At 42.8% G+C, this 15,624-nt stretch overlaps 1 protein-coding gene across 1 annotated transcript in view; it reads right to left on the bottom strand.

Annotated features, from left to right (window-relative positions):
- Positions 1-11,616, bottom strand: part of ADAM7 (ADAM metallopeptidase domain 7) — a 65,052-nt gene extending 53,436 nt beyond the window's left edge. Inside the window, exon 1 of the mRNA XM_055144223.1 lies at positions 11,115-11,616. Within this exon, the coding sequence (XP_055000198.1) occupies positions 11,115-11,616 (502 nt within the window). The remainder of the gene's footprint in view (positions 1-11,114) is intronic.
- Between the last annotated feature and the right edge of the window lie 4,008 nt (positions 11,617-15,624).

The raw sequence follows: 15,624 nt of genomic DNA, 5'->3' as shown, positions 1-15,624 counted from the left end.
TTTTTTTCAAAACTGATAAAGAGGATCATATCCTTTTTATATTCAGAGATTATTATAGTATGATATATAAACCCTCATTTTATTTATTTTCTTTGTATAGCAGTGTTGGGAACTGGACCTAGGTCTCATGAATGTCAGTCATACATTTTATCCCACTGACAACCCCACTAACTGACTTCTGTCACTGTCACTGTCATCCCATTGCTCATCAATTTGCTTGAGTGGACACCAGTAACGTCTCCACTGTGAGACTTGTATTACTGTTTTTGGCATATCTAATACACCACGGGTAGCTTGCCAGGCTCTGCCATGTGGGCGGGATACTCTTGATAGCTTGCCGGGCTCTCTGAGAGGGGTGGAGGAATTGAGCCCGGGTCAGCTGTGTGCAAGGCAAATGCCCTACCCGCTGGACTGACTGACTTACAGCTAACTTTCTAAATAAGGCTATACTGGAACATAGTCACACAAGTTTGTTTATACATGGTGTACTCTGTTTTCTTTGGGGGGTGGCTGCCACACATATGTACATATGTATAAATATAAATATACACATATATGTCAGTATGTCATGGTTCTATTTAGGAACATATTTTATGCTAAATACTTATAAATGTTCATCAAATCGTTTTGCTTTTAGTTATTTCTAAAAACAATGATACCACAGAAATTTCAAATTGATGAAATCCTCCCAAATTAATATTCATCTGATATATTTATTAAATGTTTTCTCTGGATTATTCCTTTGAGGGTAGATTCCCTACTAACTATGCAACTATATCTACTAACTAACTACTAACTATGCAATTTTATCAGTTACTCATTTTATTTTATATTGGACAGCAGAGAGGTGAAACGGAAGAGTCATCTGAGCTCTTCAGAATAGCTGAAATGGAATTCTGGAGAAAGTAGTTGATTAAGACTTCCCAAGTAGTCAGTTGTAACATACTGCACATGGTCTCACACACAGATGAAAAGAAGCTGAAAAAATTTTTTAAAAAATGTTTTGCTCTCTATGTTACCCAATGTAACATAGTTTGTTAGAAAAAAAAAGCCAATAGTACTAAAATACTAAAATACAGAAATCCAAAACCGTGCGGCCGCTAGTGCGGCCACTCAACCTCATATCTCTTCATTCTCAGCAATGGAAAACAAATTATCACATGCTTCCTTTTCAGCAGGTCAACTTTAGGGGGAGAAACTCCAAACAATAATAGTGAGTTTTTTGTTGATATATTGAATGTAATCAAAGTAAAGGGAAACTAAAGGGAAATTTACCAGTTACACAGGCGGGGTGGGGGGCTGGGGTGGTGGGGGTAAGGGGGGAGGTATACTGTGATTCTTGGTGGTGGAATATGTGCACTGGTGAAGGGATGGGTGTTCAAGCATTGTATAACTGAGACTTAAACCTGAAAGCTTTGTAACTTTCCACATGGTGATTCAATAAAAGAATAAATTTGAAAAAACAAAAACAAAAACAAAACAAGCCAAAGTAGTTTCTTAAAATATCTATTCTCAAGGACAGAGCTATATTACAGCAGGTAGGGCACTTGCCTTTCATGTGTCTGACCTAGTTTCCCCCCACCCCCGACACAGTACTCCATAAGATCTCTGAAGCATTGCAACAAGAGATCCCTGAGTACAGAGCCAGGAGAAGGCTGGGTGTGAGCAAAAATAAAACAAACAAAAAAATTCTAGTATCACTATAAAGTTTCTAGGCATTCTTTAGGAGCCAGGATGTGGCTAAGTGGTAGAGCATGTACAATTATGTCTTATATCCTGAGGTTGATACCAAACACTAACATGGGTACCCACTGGAGCATCATTTTTTTTTCTTTTTGGGTCACACCCAGTGATACTCAGGGGTTACTCCTGGCTCTGCACTCAGGAATTACCCCTGGTGGTGCTCACGGAACCATATGGGATACTGGGAATTGAACCCAGGTCTGTCTTGTGCAAGGCAAACGCCCTACCGCCGTGCTATGGCTCCAGCCCCAGGAGCATCATGTTTTGTTTAAAGTATTTTAATGTTTGTATCACTTTATGTGATTCAGGAGAATGCAGTCTTCCAAGATACTCTTAAGAAAACTTACCAAGTGTGTCCTGTGTTAACTTCCTGTTGGTAATTGAGAAACTAGGGTGAAAGTATTATTAAAAGTCAGCACGCTAAGATAGTTCATCAGAGACTGTTAAAAGAGAAAATATACTACTCATGCTTTCTAATATCTTCTTTTGCTGACTGTTGTTTACTCTATCTCAATTAAACTGCTATCAATTTATACATTTCTATTAAAATTCCAAGATATTGTAGCATATGACCATGTTCACCATTTGTACATGTTGCATCTTCATATAAATTGCAGAGGTAATTTTATATATGAAATAACAAAAATTTTATAATGGTAGTAATTGGCAAAGTAAGAATTGCTACCCCAGTCTAACTCTACAAAGTCAATGCCTTCCAAATTACTGCATTTAAGGTTTACTACTGCATTTTTTTTCATAATGCTGTGCTACCTACAATAGCCAGAATCTGGGAATAACTCAAAGACCTGATAACAGATGAATGAATAAAGAAACTATGGTATGGTACATCTACGACATGGAATACTATGCAACTATTGGGAAAAATGAAGCCATGAAATTTAGTTATACATGATAGATATGGAACGTATCATGCTCAGTGAAGTGAGTCAGAAGAAGGACTGATATAGAATAATCACACTCATTTGTAGGGTATTAAAAAAAATCATAGTATGAGAAGAATAATCTAACACCGTAGAAATAAGGACCAGAACATTGGTCCATGGTAGCAAGTTTGCCACACTTGTGTGTGTGGTGGGGGGTACAGTTAGGACAGAGAATCACCATGGTGTCATAGATCACCATGACAATGATAGTTGGGAATGATCACTCTGAGCAAAAACTGAATGCTGAAAGGAAGTCAAGGAATATGCACAATACCCTTTCAGTAACAGTATTGCAAAACACAGAGCCTAAAAGGAAAAAAGGGGGAAAAAGAGAAAAAGAAGAAAAGTGTTGGCCATGGAAGTGAGCTGGGGGAAGGGTTGTAGGGATGGGAAATGGAACCCTGGTGGTGGGAAATGTACATTAAGTTCATGAAATCAATCATAAACAACTTTGTAACTGTGTATTTCAGTGATTCAATTCCTTTACTTCTATTTGAAGGATTTTTTTCATTGTCTCTCCAAGTTTTTTGACTCTTTGTTTGAATGTGACTTTGTAAGTTAATATGATATTTGTCCAAAGACTTCATTCATCAGGTAGATTACACAGGTCTTACGGCACTGTAGATTCTCCTGGATTTCTCTGCTACCCTATATTAATAGCTTGGTGTTGTTTTATTTTCCTGTTGTCTCGGGTTCTGTATTTTCTGCTGAAGGGGTAGGGGTGGGCTGGTGTTATTTATGTCCAGACAGTACTCTAGGGATGGTACTAGAAATGGAAAGGTATCTGGCAGGCCTGGGACCTTTGATTCCCTGAAAAGTGTGCCCTGATCCCATGTTTTAACAGCAGGAGTTGTGGTGATAAGTTGAGTCTACAATAAGCCACTAAGGGCTTACAAAAGGAACTTTGAGTTTATGAAATGGATGGAGAGGAGTTGCTGTGTGGAAACTTGCAGTCTGTGGGATGGCACAGGTGGGTGGAGCCATAATACCCCTAAAATAGGGTCCACAAGCAGTTCCAGCTCAGGAAACCCTCCTTTAACTTTGACAGGAGGTGGGTCCAGGCCCTAGTTGTGTTTCTTTGGCGTCACCCTCTTGCTCCTCAAGGACAGTGATGAATCAGTCTCATATTGTTTCTCTAGTATTTGTCCCATCATTCTCTGACACACTGTTAATTTATTTTCAATTTTCTATATGCTGTTTTCTAGATATTTCCTGCATCTCATCTTGGATCTCATTGATTTTTTACCCTCCACTATTGTTACTCTGCTGTTTTCCACTGAGATCTTTTTATTTCATTACCATACTCTTTGGGCTGGGACGATAACACAGCAGGTAGGGTGTTTGACTTGCATGCGGCCGACCTGGGTTCTATTCCTCCGTCTCTCTCAGAGAGTCCAGCAAGCTACCAAAAGTATCCCTCCCACACAACAGAGCCTGGCAAGCTACCTGTGGCGTATTCGATATGCCAAAAACAGTAACAACAAATCTCACAATGGAGACATTATTGGTGCCTGCTCAAGCAAATCGATGAACGGGACGACAGTTCTACAGTGCTACCATACTGTTCAGTTCTGTCACTTCCGATTATAGTTTTCTCATTTCCTCTTTCATACTTTCTTATACCTCTATCATTATTTCCTTAAGCATATTAAACAGCCTCATCGTGTTCTGTCTAAATTCCTTCTATGGGATCTTACAGAGCTGGTTGGTATTGGTAGAGTCTTGCAGTTTATTGTCCTGGCCTAAATAACTTAGTGGGCTTCTCCATGGCTTCCCATGGTATCAGTGTGCTCTAAGCTTGAATCTTTGTAGTTTGCTTCCATGATACCTCTCTAAGTTATACTCTGACGGTTTTTCTTTTCCTTAATTGCTGATAACTTTTTGTTGTTTCTGGTTTGTGAGGCCCAATGTCGATTACATGGTTACTTTCAGTGTCATCTTTGCCTTGCCTCTCCTCTACAATTTCAGACTCTGTGATTTCGTGCTACTACTACTACCTAATAAGGGTTTTTCTATGGCATAAGTTGACAGGGCTAAGAACAAGGTGATAGGGTCGGAGTGATAGCACGGTGGGTAGGGTGTTTGCCTTGCACGCAGCTGACCTGGGTTCAGTCCCCTGCATCCCATACGGTCCCCTTCATGCAGAGCCAGGAGTAACCCCTGAGCATCACTGAGTGTGACCAAAAAGAAAAATAAATAAGAAGGTGATAATCGTATGAAGTTTTTGGCAGCAACCATAGTCACCCCTGAGACTGTGGGTTTAGCGTGGGAGCAGTATGCAAGCGGTATAAGGTTTAGATGGGGTGGGCATGGGGGCTGGGACGTGACAGAAGAGGATGGGTGGAGTGGTGAGGAGTAGCCTAATCAGCTGCTGGAGAATCCATCCCGCTGGGGAGACTAGGAGGCAGCAATTGGAGTCCAAAAAGAGAAAGTTTGCCTCAGGGTCCAGGTAGGGAAGAGAGAATGAGTAGAATGGTTCACTTTCTCCCCTGAAAAATACTAGAAAGGGTAAGACAGCACCAGAGATATAAAAGATGCTTGGGGTGAGCATAGGGACTGAAATGTAATGGAAAGAGGCAGATAGAGAGGTCAAGGGTCCCCAGTCAGTCTGTGCGGGAATTCTTGAAAGGCTGCTCTGTCAGAAATGTTTGGAGACAGAACCATGAGTATATATCTATCCTAAATAAAAATTATAAAAGATACTAAGTAGGAAAGTATCAAGGTCATGAAAATTTAAGAGGCTCAACATGTGAGTAAAGATAACTAACTTTTATCAGGTTTTAGTTTTATCAGAAGAAAAATGTCTTGGGTCACAGAGATAGAGGGTAGAGAGATAGTTCAGGTAGTAGAGCAAGTCTTGGAGCTCCATCCCTATCGCCACAAGGCCTCGCCCAAGTGATGCTGGGGATTGACACTATTTTTTTTCTTTTTCTTCTGGTTTTTTTTCTGTTTTTTTTCTCTTTTTTCTTTTTTTTTCTTTCCCTATTGCCACTATTTTTAAAATAAAAAGTCTCTTTAAAACAAGCAATATGTGGGGCTGGAGCGATAGCACAGCGGGTAGGGCATTTGCCTTGCACGCGGCTGACCCGGATTCGATTCCCAGCATCCCATATGGTCCCCTCAGCACTGCCAAGGGTGATTCCTGAGTGCAGAGCCAGGAGTAACCCCAGTGCATCGCTAGATGTGACCCAAAAAGCAAAAAAAAAAAGCAATATGTTTTAAATTTTATGTAAAATATATGGAATTGGTTATGCACCAACAATAACATCATGGATTTAAAGAGAATAATAAAATGCATTGTCATAAGTTCCTTTCATTATGCTTGAAAGAGTCATATGTTTGAATGTGAATTGTCATAAAGTTAAAACTGTACATTGTAACACATAAGGTAAACAATAAGAGAAAAATATTAAAAAGTACATGGAGTACAAGTCAAAAGGGAAATAAAATAGGATTTTAAATTATAACTTTATTCCACTAGAAAGAAACGGGAAACACAAAGAAAATATTTCAAAAGAAAGCAAAATATTAACTTCAGCATTCCAATACTTTCAGTGAATGCACTCAAAATCTTCAAAATTAAAGTCAGATGTTGTCCAATGTCTACATCAATCAGAAACTGTAGGAAGACAAAACAGAGACTTAGAGCAGAAACAGACATGCCCACAAAATACAAAGGAACAGAGAAAAGATTCCCTTTTCTTTAAAAATAAAAAAGAGGAAATTATATGCATTTTTTAAAAACACATCTCATATATATTTCTCACTATAGGACTTCTGTTCAATACAATAACCTATATTTCTGAATATGACTAGTTACAAATTCATGGTACTGGTAGAATTAAGAGAGGAACGTTTGAAACTCCCACAACTGCTGAGACAAAAGAGGTTGGAAGCTCTATATACTGCAAATTACAGACCAAGCAAAGGGAGAATTATGACACTGAAGGGGCCCAATTCCATGGGACTTGAGAGGAACCCTGTGACTAGTCTCTGAACAATGGTAATTTTATCAAACAAAGCACAATAAGCAGAGCCTCCGCCAGCTATATATTTATCACCAGTGTTAAGAATTCAATAAGAGTCAGGGCTGATGCAATAGTACAAAGAGTAGGACATTTGCCCTGAATACAGCCAATCAAAATTCGATCTCCAGCATCCCATATGATCCTCTGAGCCCCACATAAGAGATCCCTGAGCACAGAGCCACGAGTAAGCCCTGAGCATTGCAGGTGGTACCCAAAACCCTTCTCTGTTATAAATTCTGCAGAAGGACACTGGCATTGCTTGAAATTCTGATATGCCTCCCCACTTCAGTAGAAAAACAGTCAAATTTATCTACAGGCTACTCTAGCTATAACTGATTATATAAGTTCAGACAATAGGAAAAATCTGGGACCAAAATCACTGAGTTCAGAAATAAATTAAGTTCCTGCACAAGAGGGAAGACTTCATCAGGAGCCTGAGGGGTTGGTGAGATAATATAGCCAGTAGCGTGCTTGCCTGCACAAAGCTGACCTGTGTGTGATATGGTCCCCCGGCCACAACAGGAGTACCTCCTGAGTGCAGAGGCAGTAGTAACCCCTGAATATCTCCGGGTATGCCCCCCAAACCAAAACCAACAAAACAACCCCCCAAACTACAAACCCACAAATGATTCTCTTCAACATTACAAGGCTCATTGCACTCATATGATCAGGGGTCAGCTTGTTTGTAACCCAAAAGTTCTGATTTCAGATCAGGAGAGTTATAGTGGCACTGTTCTCTCACTGGGTTGCAGATAGCAGAGCTAGAGCACAAAATTCAAAGCCACCAGATGATGTGAGTGGGCCTTCATGAGGTGTCAAAACTAAACAGCTACAAAGGAGCTATGACAAAACCACAGATCTAAGAACATACAGATTAAAGATAAAAAGATGGAAAAGGTAGCCCTTACCAGTAAAGTCCACAAGAAAGTAGAACATGCGACATGGCTATCATACAAAATACGCCTTCTTTAAGTAAAATCTTTTATGAGACACTTACTCCATATGGAAAAAATTCAGTTTAGCAAGAAGATGTGAAAATTCTGAACACAGAACTTTACAGAAGAGTTTCTGTGTTTATAAAATAACTATTAAGAGAATTAGAGAAGCCGAGGATAGTTCAGTAATAATAGAATATTGTATAATATTCCACTTTCAACAATAAATGCAATAGAAGCTGGCCTAAAGAACTTAGGAGTTGAATTTAATGATAGAAATCAAGACAAATGTCAGTTTAGGAATGGTTGAAAGTGTTGAGAACATCTTCCTTTTCTTTTTCTAAAGGACAAGAGGACAGAATTCTTAATCAGAAAACCTTTTATTTGAAATCACATGGGAAGTGTATCCCTAAGTGAAGTTTTTTATTACTTTGGTTTGGTACCTACCGGTCTGTAACTCACCCTTCCTGAAATGTACTAATGTACTTCCCTGTTCACTTTTTCTGTAATACTATTGCTTTATATATATATATATATATATATATATATGTGTGTGTGTGTGTGTACATATATACATACACATATACACATATCTTAGATGTGTTTTAATTATATATGTTTAACACACATATATGTTAAACATATATACATATGTTATATAATATATAATCTTATTATTTATATATATGTGAAAATTTTAAAACTATAATATTGGGCAGGAGAGATAATACAGCAGGTAAGGCATTCATCTGGCATACAAACAATCTCCATACTTCATATGGTCTCCTGAATGCTGCCAGGGTGATCTCTGAGCACTGTTCATTGACATTATATTCAAAATAAATACACACTAAAATCAACCTACATAAACATGAAGGTTAAGGAGATTCAGAAAATTATGGTCTAGGCCTACAACAGCACACTATGAAGTGATTATTAATAACAGCCTGCCAGATCACACATTAAACAATTTTTTAAAACTGGGTCACAATACTTCATCCAGCATTTTTTCTGGACCTCTGGAAGTGACCACAGTGCTGCGGGCGACAAACGGCAGCTAAAGGCAGAATATGTAACCTCTGTGACATGCTCAGATAAAGTTCGCACAGCTTCTGTCACACTGGGCCTGTGACGCTTCTGGAGACCAGACCTGCCCAGTACTAACTCTCACGACATTCAGGCCGGTGTGTGTTGGAACCTCAGTGAAGCACCCTGTGCGCAGGTGCATTCTAGGTCACACTAACCACCAGACATGAAAGACACCCTCCCACCAATGACACCAGCCTCCGGCCATTCAGTCACTCACCCATCCTTCAAGCCGAGGCTTCGGACAGCAGGGACGGGTGCACTGTGCCCTGCTGAATGACTGAACCAGAGAGTCAGTGGACACAGTGAAATGTTTCAGGCCACTAACATTTGAAGTGAGTGGCTGTGCAGCGGCGGTGAGGTGGCCAGAACAATAGATCGATTGTTCAAATGTGAAGCTAAGTGGGTATAAAGAAACTAGGAAAACACAAACTTCCCGCGTGGCCATAGAAAGTCAGTGATTTCCTGGGACCGGGGTGAGGTCAAAGTGGAGAATGGCAGAGAACACTAACAATAAATCTCTTTCCGGTGATCGTGGTGATATGTGTCGAAGTTCATTGAATTGGTCACTTAAAATTAGAGTATCTATTTTAGGGCCAAGCTCAGAGGTCCTCATTGGCTGCTTCCTGCCTGGTACTCAGAGTTCACCCCAGTCCTGGGGAGCAGAGGTGCAGGGGGCTCCCCCTGGCTCTACCTGCAAAGCAGGAGCTGCAGCCCCTGAGTCTCCGACCTGACTCTGCGCCAGTGTTTGATTGTCTATAAACTACCCCTTAGTATATTCATATCTTTGAGATAGAAAGATGGACAGAGGAAGAAAAGGGCCCTTTTTACGCACCATAGAAGAAGCAACTGCCTGCAAATACTGTCTATCAAATGTCACCGAATCTCTCATCACCCAATGCCCGGGGTGGGGGCGAATATTGGAGAGAGATGTTGAGCCAGACCTTGGGCTGCTGGTAACGATTCAAGGTGCTAACCCACTTAATCTCGACAATGAGGAAAGGCAGCTGCCGCTTTCCCAGTTTCTGCAGAAGCCTGGTGCTTGAGCCGCAATCATTTATTTTCCATAAGAAAGGCCAGCTGGGACTGGAGAGTAAATTCTTTATTTCTGACAGCAGATGTCAGAATTGCCTAATAAAAGAGAAGCATACTGTGTTGTGTTCTCAGAGCAAAGGAAAAAAAGCCCTTATCACCTTAGAATACTTTCTTTCAGTTAGAACCTTCCACCCTGTTGGGAGAATTAGCATGACAATTAATGTGCTTCCTTTACAGTCACACGCTGGTAAGCCAAGGCATTGATTTAATAATGGCAATTGAAAGAGAAAAAGAAGTCACAAAAGGAAAGTATATGTGTATCTACACATATGCTTATCTACATACATAGATGATATATGGAAATTTGTAGATCTATTACATATATATAATATACATGTAATGCATTTTTACATATATACTTATGAAATACATGCAGTATATGCATTTACCTATATATCTTTATGTACACTGGTAAGTAAATAGATACTTATACGCCCATTTTAAAGTACATATCCACTGCAATCAGTATCCTAACTTTGGGAATGCTAAAATCTGAATAGATGGCAGCCTTAGCATCAAAAGTAAAAGAACAGCATGGATACATCAGGCATCTGATAGATGGACCCTCCCCTGTGGCTTTTCCGGGTGTTGCCCAGTTACACTCAAGGTGATGTAGGCAGGTAGATAGGGAAAGGCCCTTGGCAATGAAAATTGAGATTTAACAGAGTCTCTGGGAAGGAGACTCTTAAGACTTGCAGATTCAAGAAAACAAAAGACCCAGAGGAAACCATCAGCAGACCCTGAGGATAATGGACCCCCCCCCCCCACCCAGGAAGTTCCCCAAGGAAGGCCATCACCACTCCCAACCTCCCTGGTAACCTTAGCAAGGAACTTTTACCTGGAAAGAAACCCTACATGGGGGCAGGTTGAAGAAACCCTATAAAAGACACCTTGAACAAAGGAAGGGCGCGCATATGCTGCCTGAGCCCATGTGGTGCTTGCGCCCGCGTGGCCAAGCACATGTGTCGCCCGCATCTCCCTTCTTGAGATGTATACTTTCATGCTTTCATACTTTTGTGTCTAAAGCTCGGTTATGTCTAGGGGCTTCCTCCACCCTTGGAGAAGCCTGCATTCTTTCTTGAGCGTTATTTTTACTATTCTCTCTCCCACTTATCTATCCCTTCCTCCTTCTCTCAGAAACCTCTAAATAAAATCTACTTACTTCACTGCTTGTCTAGTCTTGAAATTTTTTCCTCGAGCGAGACAAGAACCCAGTATCTCTGGGTCCCGAGTGGTAGAGGCGGCCGGGGAGAAAGTGACCGTCTTTCTCCTCCCCGCTTCACGTAAGTCACCCGCGGGGCCCACAGACATCACCATTTGCCTCTCACACAGGTTCCTATGGATAAACGAGGCAGGAAGCTGAAGTGGAGACATAGAAGCAGGTCTGCTCGGTACAGGCTCTCGAACTCCCAGGAGACAGGTTTTGCACATGTCTCCATGCCAAGAGAAGCCTGTGACCTCTCTTGAGCTGTACCTTTGCCTACTCTCACCTTGTATTTTCCTAATTTGTTTCACTTCACCCTTAGTCTTCTGAAGGAGACAGACCTCAAAAGCCTGGGGAAGTTTTAGGACTGGCTTTCCTTTTCTGCAGAGAGCACTTCCTGGCTCCAACCTGAGTTCCAGGGTTCTGGAGACTACAGGTGGCAGGGATCGTTTCCCCACGCCGGTAGGACAGGTGGCCATGCAGGGCATGACCACCTTGGGGGGCTGCGCAGTGCAGGGGCTCACCCAGGCTCTCAGCAGCCCGAGATTTCCCAGGCACTTCAAAGCGTGACTGAGGTTCATAGAGAGTGGGAGGGGCTACCATCTCTCTCCTCCACCTGGGGAACCCGAGTACTCCCACGGGTGGGGAGGGCACATCTCCAACCTTCCACTGGCAACAGATATTGATGTAGGCAGGTAGATAGGGAAAGGCCCTTGGCAATGAAATTTAGGTTATCAAAGTCTCTGGGAAAGAAAATCCTGAGACTGACCCACCCTGTGGATACAGAAAACAGACCTGATAAGACCTTCAGCAGACCCTGAGGAAGTTGTACCCCTCCCCTTGAAGTTCCTCAATTCCCTCAACCTCTCCTTTGATCTGATTAACTTCAGTAACCCAGCTCCAAGGAAACTCCAGAAGATTCTGGATCGAGATGAGCTGCAAAGAACCTATAAAAGCCAGCCCAATAGTCCATTCAAGGCTCTCTCCATCCTCAGAGGAGCCCGCATTCTTTCTTGAGCGCATTACTCCTGCTGTTTTTTCTTTTCCACTTATCCCTTCCTCCTTCCCTAAAACCCTCTAAAATAAAATCTGTTACTTCACTGCTTGTCTACTCCTGAAGTTCTTTTCCATGAGCGAGACAAGAATCCAGTAAGCCTGGGTCCCGGGTGTTAGAGGCGGTTGGAGAGAAAGTGGCCGTCTTTCTCCTCCCCGCTTCACGTAAGTCACCCGTGGGGCCCACCGACATCAATATGAGCTTCCCCCCCATTCACCCCATGGACAAAACCCCTCTCCAGGGAGCAAGCTGGAAGGTCTAGGTTTGGGAATTGTATTCCTGGGCTAGTCAATGCTGTTGACAAAGCTGAATACAGTGATGTAGGCATGTAGACAGGGAAGGGCGCCCCAGGACAACAGAACTCCTAGGATGTTATAAAACTGCCTAAACCTTTCACCCACCTTGTGAGCACAGGAGCTAAGGCCTGATAGGACTTTCACTAGCACCCAGAGATGCTGGATCCCACTTGGAGAGAAGCTCCAGCAGGAACCAAAGGCCAGGAAAGGAATTTCCAAGAAGATCACTGGCAACTCCCAACTCTATCCCGTTGGCAATCTTCCCAGCAACTAGCAACGGGGCTTTTACCAGGGTAGAAGCACCACTTGAAGGCAGGTTGGAACACGCCTCTAAAAGCCATCTTGAACAGCGGAAGGGGGCACCTATGCTGACGGAACCCATGTGCTGCTTGTGCCCACGTGGCCGAGCACATGTGTCGCCTGCATGTCCCATTTGAGATATGTCCTTTCATGCCTAATTCTGGGATGTGAGTGGCTCTCTCTGCCTTTGGGGAAGCCAGGCGGTCTCTCTAGAGTGTTTTACTCTCTCTCATTTTTCTCTCCCTCCTTCCTTTTCCTAAAGCCCTCCAAATAAAATCTGATTTTACCTGATTGCTCTTCTACTCCTGCAAGGTGAGGCAAGAACCCCGAAACCCTGGGTCCCGGGGTGACAGAGGCTGATCTTTAGAGGGACCCTCTCTCCTTCCTTGGCCTTGGAAGATAGAGCGGAGCCTATGCACATTATGGCCACACGAGGGCGCCCCGAAACCTAGTCCTGTAAAGTCTCTGTCCACAGAACAAGTCCTGCCCTTGCAAGTCCCTCTTTGAAACATCAAGACACCAGAACACAATCCACAACTGCCGCCCTCCAGTCTTCTCAGTAGCCGTCCTCAGGCGGGCTAGTCACGGACACCGTGAATCGGGAGAACAGCAGAGGAGGTGCTGAGGCCGTCCTGCTCTGCCAGGCTGTCCAGGGGTGCTGGCTGAGGACATCTGTTTCCTGTTCCCGGTCACGGCTCACTCGCCTCCTGGGCTAAGTAAGCACCCGTGGGCGAACGCCTCCTGCAGAGAAGAAAGCAGCATTCGCGTGAATGTACAGGAAGGGACCTTCTGATGGTTCAGTATGGTATTTTTTAAAGACTCACAAAAAGCCATGAATCAAGTTTAATATGCTCCATGGGGAAAAAAGAGGAGGAGGAGGGGGTGGCTGCTAGGTAGAGCCTTAGAAATATACGAGTTCTTCAGACTGAGGGGTGGCAGAGGGCAGGGCTAGCGGAGCCGTGTCCCCGGGATGGTGGTCAGGGCAGGGCAGTCAGTAACACTATAAACAAGTGACCTCTACCCTAAAAGGTAAATTTGAAAAACAAAACCGAACCTCCAAAAACATGGGGCCAGAGTGTGCTGCAAGGTTGGAAAAGGAAACCTTACTGTGGAAGGTGACTCTGCTTCTGTTTGCTTTCCAGAGGCTGTCGTACCTGGGTTTTCCAGTCTCGGCATGAATGGACAGAGTCAGAGAGACAGTAATGCAAGTGCAAAGGAGTTTTATTCCAGTTAACTGGGGTCATCTATCTCACCCACTAAGTGGTCTCTTGATCGTGACCCTGACCTCCAAGTGCAAGCAGTTTATATAGGTCCCAAGGTTGAGCAAGAACTATGATAACAATGATCAAGCAACAGTTGTCAGCGATTAGTCAACATTTGATAATGGTCACTTTGTGGTTGTTCCAAAAAATGGACATAGTAACAGTTAGTCAGCTTGTGGTTGTTCCAAAGAAATGGACATAGTGACCTCTCGTGACTAGTCAGATGATCTGGCAGTTCCTTACCAGAAATTGCAAGTTCAGTTTTTGGGAAACAGAAACTTAGACCTAGTCAACACTCAGTGTTAGCTGCGGCCTGTCATGGCTGCAGTCTGGCTCTAGGTCTGGCTTTCGGGGGCCTAACCAAATTGGTTGCTTGCTATTACTAACCATGAGAAATACCAGGCATGTTTATTTATTCATAATAGAAGAACAATGATTGAGACTTCAATCTCTGCCTCCCCTGGTAGGGCCACATTAACTAACTCCCCCCTCATCCTCCCCTGCAAGATCTTTGTTGTTTTAATATATCATAACGTATTTTATTCCTTCAGATGCATATGTTTTGGTTCTGTTTCTGTGTTGTGGTGGTTTGCTGTTGTTGTTGTTGTTTTGCCATGCCCGACTGTTCTCAGAGCTTACTCCTGGTTCTCCTATTGGGGCTCAGGACACCCTATGGGATACCAGGGATCAAGCTGGGTTGGCCATGTACAAGGCAAGCACATGTACAAGGCAAGCACCTTACCTAATAGATTATTGCTCTGGCCCCTCACATATGTATCTTGATCATGTTATTTGTTTATAATCACTGTATCACTATATCACTGTCATCCCGTTGATTATCGATTTGCTCGAGTGGGCACCAGTTACGTCTCCATCCATCCCTGTCACATTCAGGGTCTGGGGATTGAGGCCCATTATTGTGACTGTTTTTGTTATATTGAATACAATACGGGTAGCTTGCCAGACACTGCAATGTGAGGTTCTGCATCACTCTTTTCCAGGAGCTTTGTTTTATAGTCTCTGGATCTTGGCTATTGATGAGATTACATGGTGCCGGGGAAGGTTTATGGGTGTGACTGCCAATCTAACGGAAAATGGGGGATCTTGGTGAAGGAGGCCCAGTCCTGATCCTAGCGGGCTTGGAGACCTCAGCCACGGTTCCCACATACCTGGGTTCCTTTGTCAGTTCCTTCATGCATGAGGCTCATCCGAACATGTGGAGAGTAGCCTTCTTTATAAATATACTAAAATATACCAAAATTCAGGTTCATGTAATTTCAAAAATGAAAGTTCTGTCATTCTTGGGCTGCCACAAGATGATGGTTCAGGGGTGGACAAAGCTAAGAAGTTTCATGTCTCTGGGCCAGAGAGATAGTGTAATCGTTAGGGCACTTGCCTTGTATAAGCCAAGTAGGTTTGATTCCTGACACCTTATGTGGTCCTCTGAGCCCCATCAGGAGTTGAATCAGCAGGATTCCTGAGCACAGCTGGGTGTGGTCCAAAACAAAATAAAAATAGAAGTTTCAAGTTATTGATAGTCTGATTTGACCACCAAGATAATGATCTTGTCATCATCAGATTCGAATCCCCCTAGAAAGAAATCAGGGAAGGGAAAGGGCTAGATAAGGGAATCTGCAGGGAATCAATCAAGAAAGAAGTGAACAGAAACAGGAGACA

This window comes from Sorex araneus, chromosome 7 (genome assembly GCF_027595985.1).
Source record: "Sorex araneus isolate mSorAra2 chromosome 7, mSorAra2.pri, whole genome shotgun sequence".
NCBI classification, from domain to species: Eukaryota; Metazoa; Chordata; class Mammalia; order Eulipotyphla; family Soricidae; genus Sorex; species Sorex araneus.
This window is presented reverse-complemented; position numbering and strand designations above follow the sequence as displayed.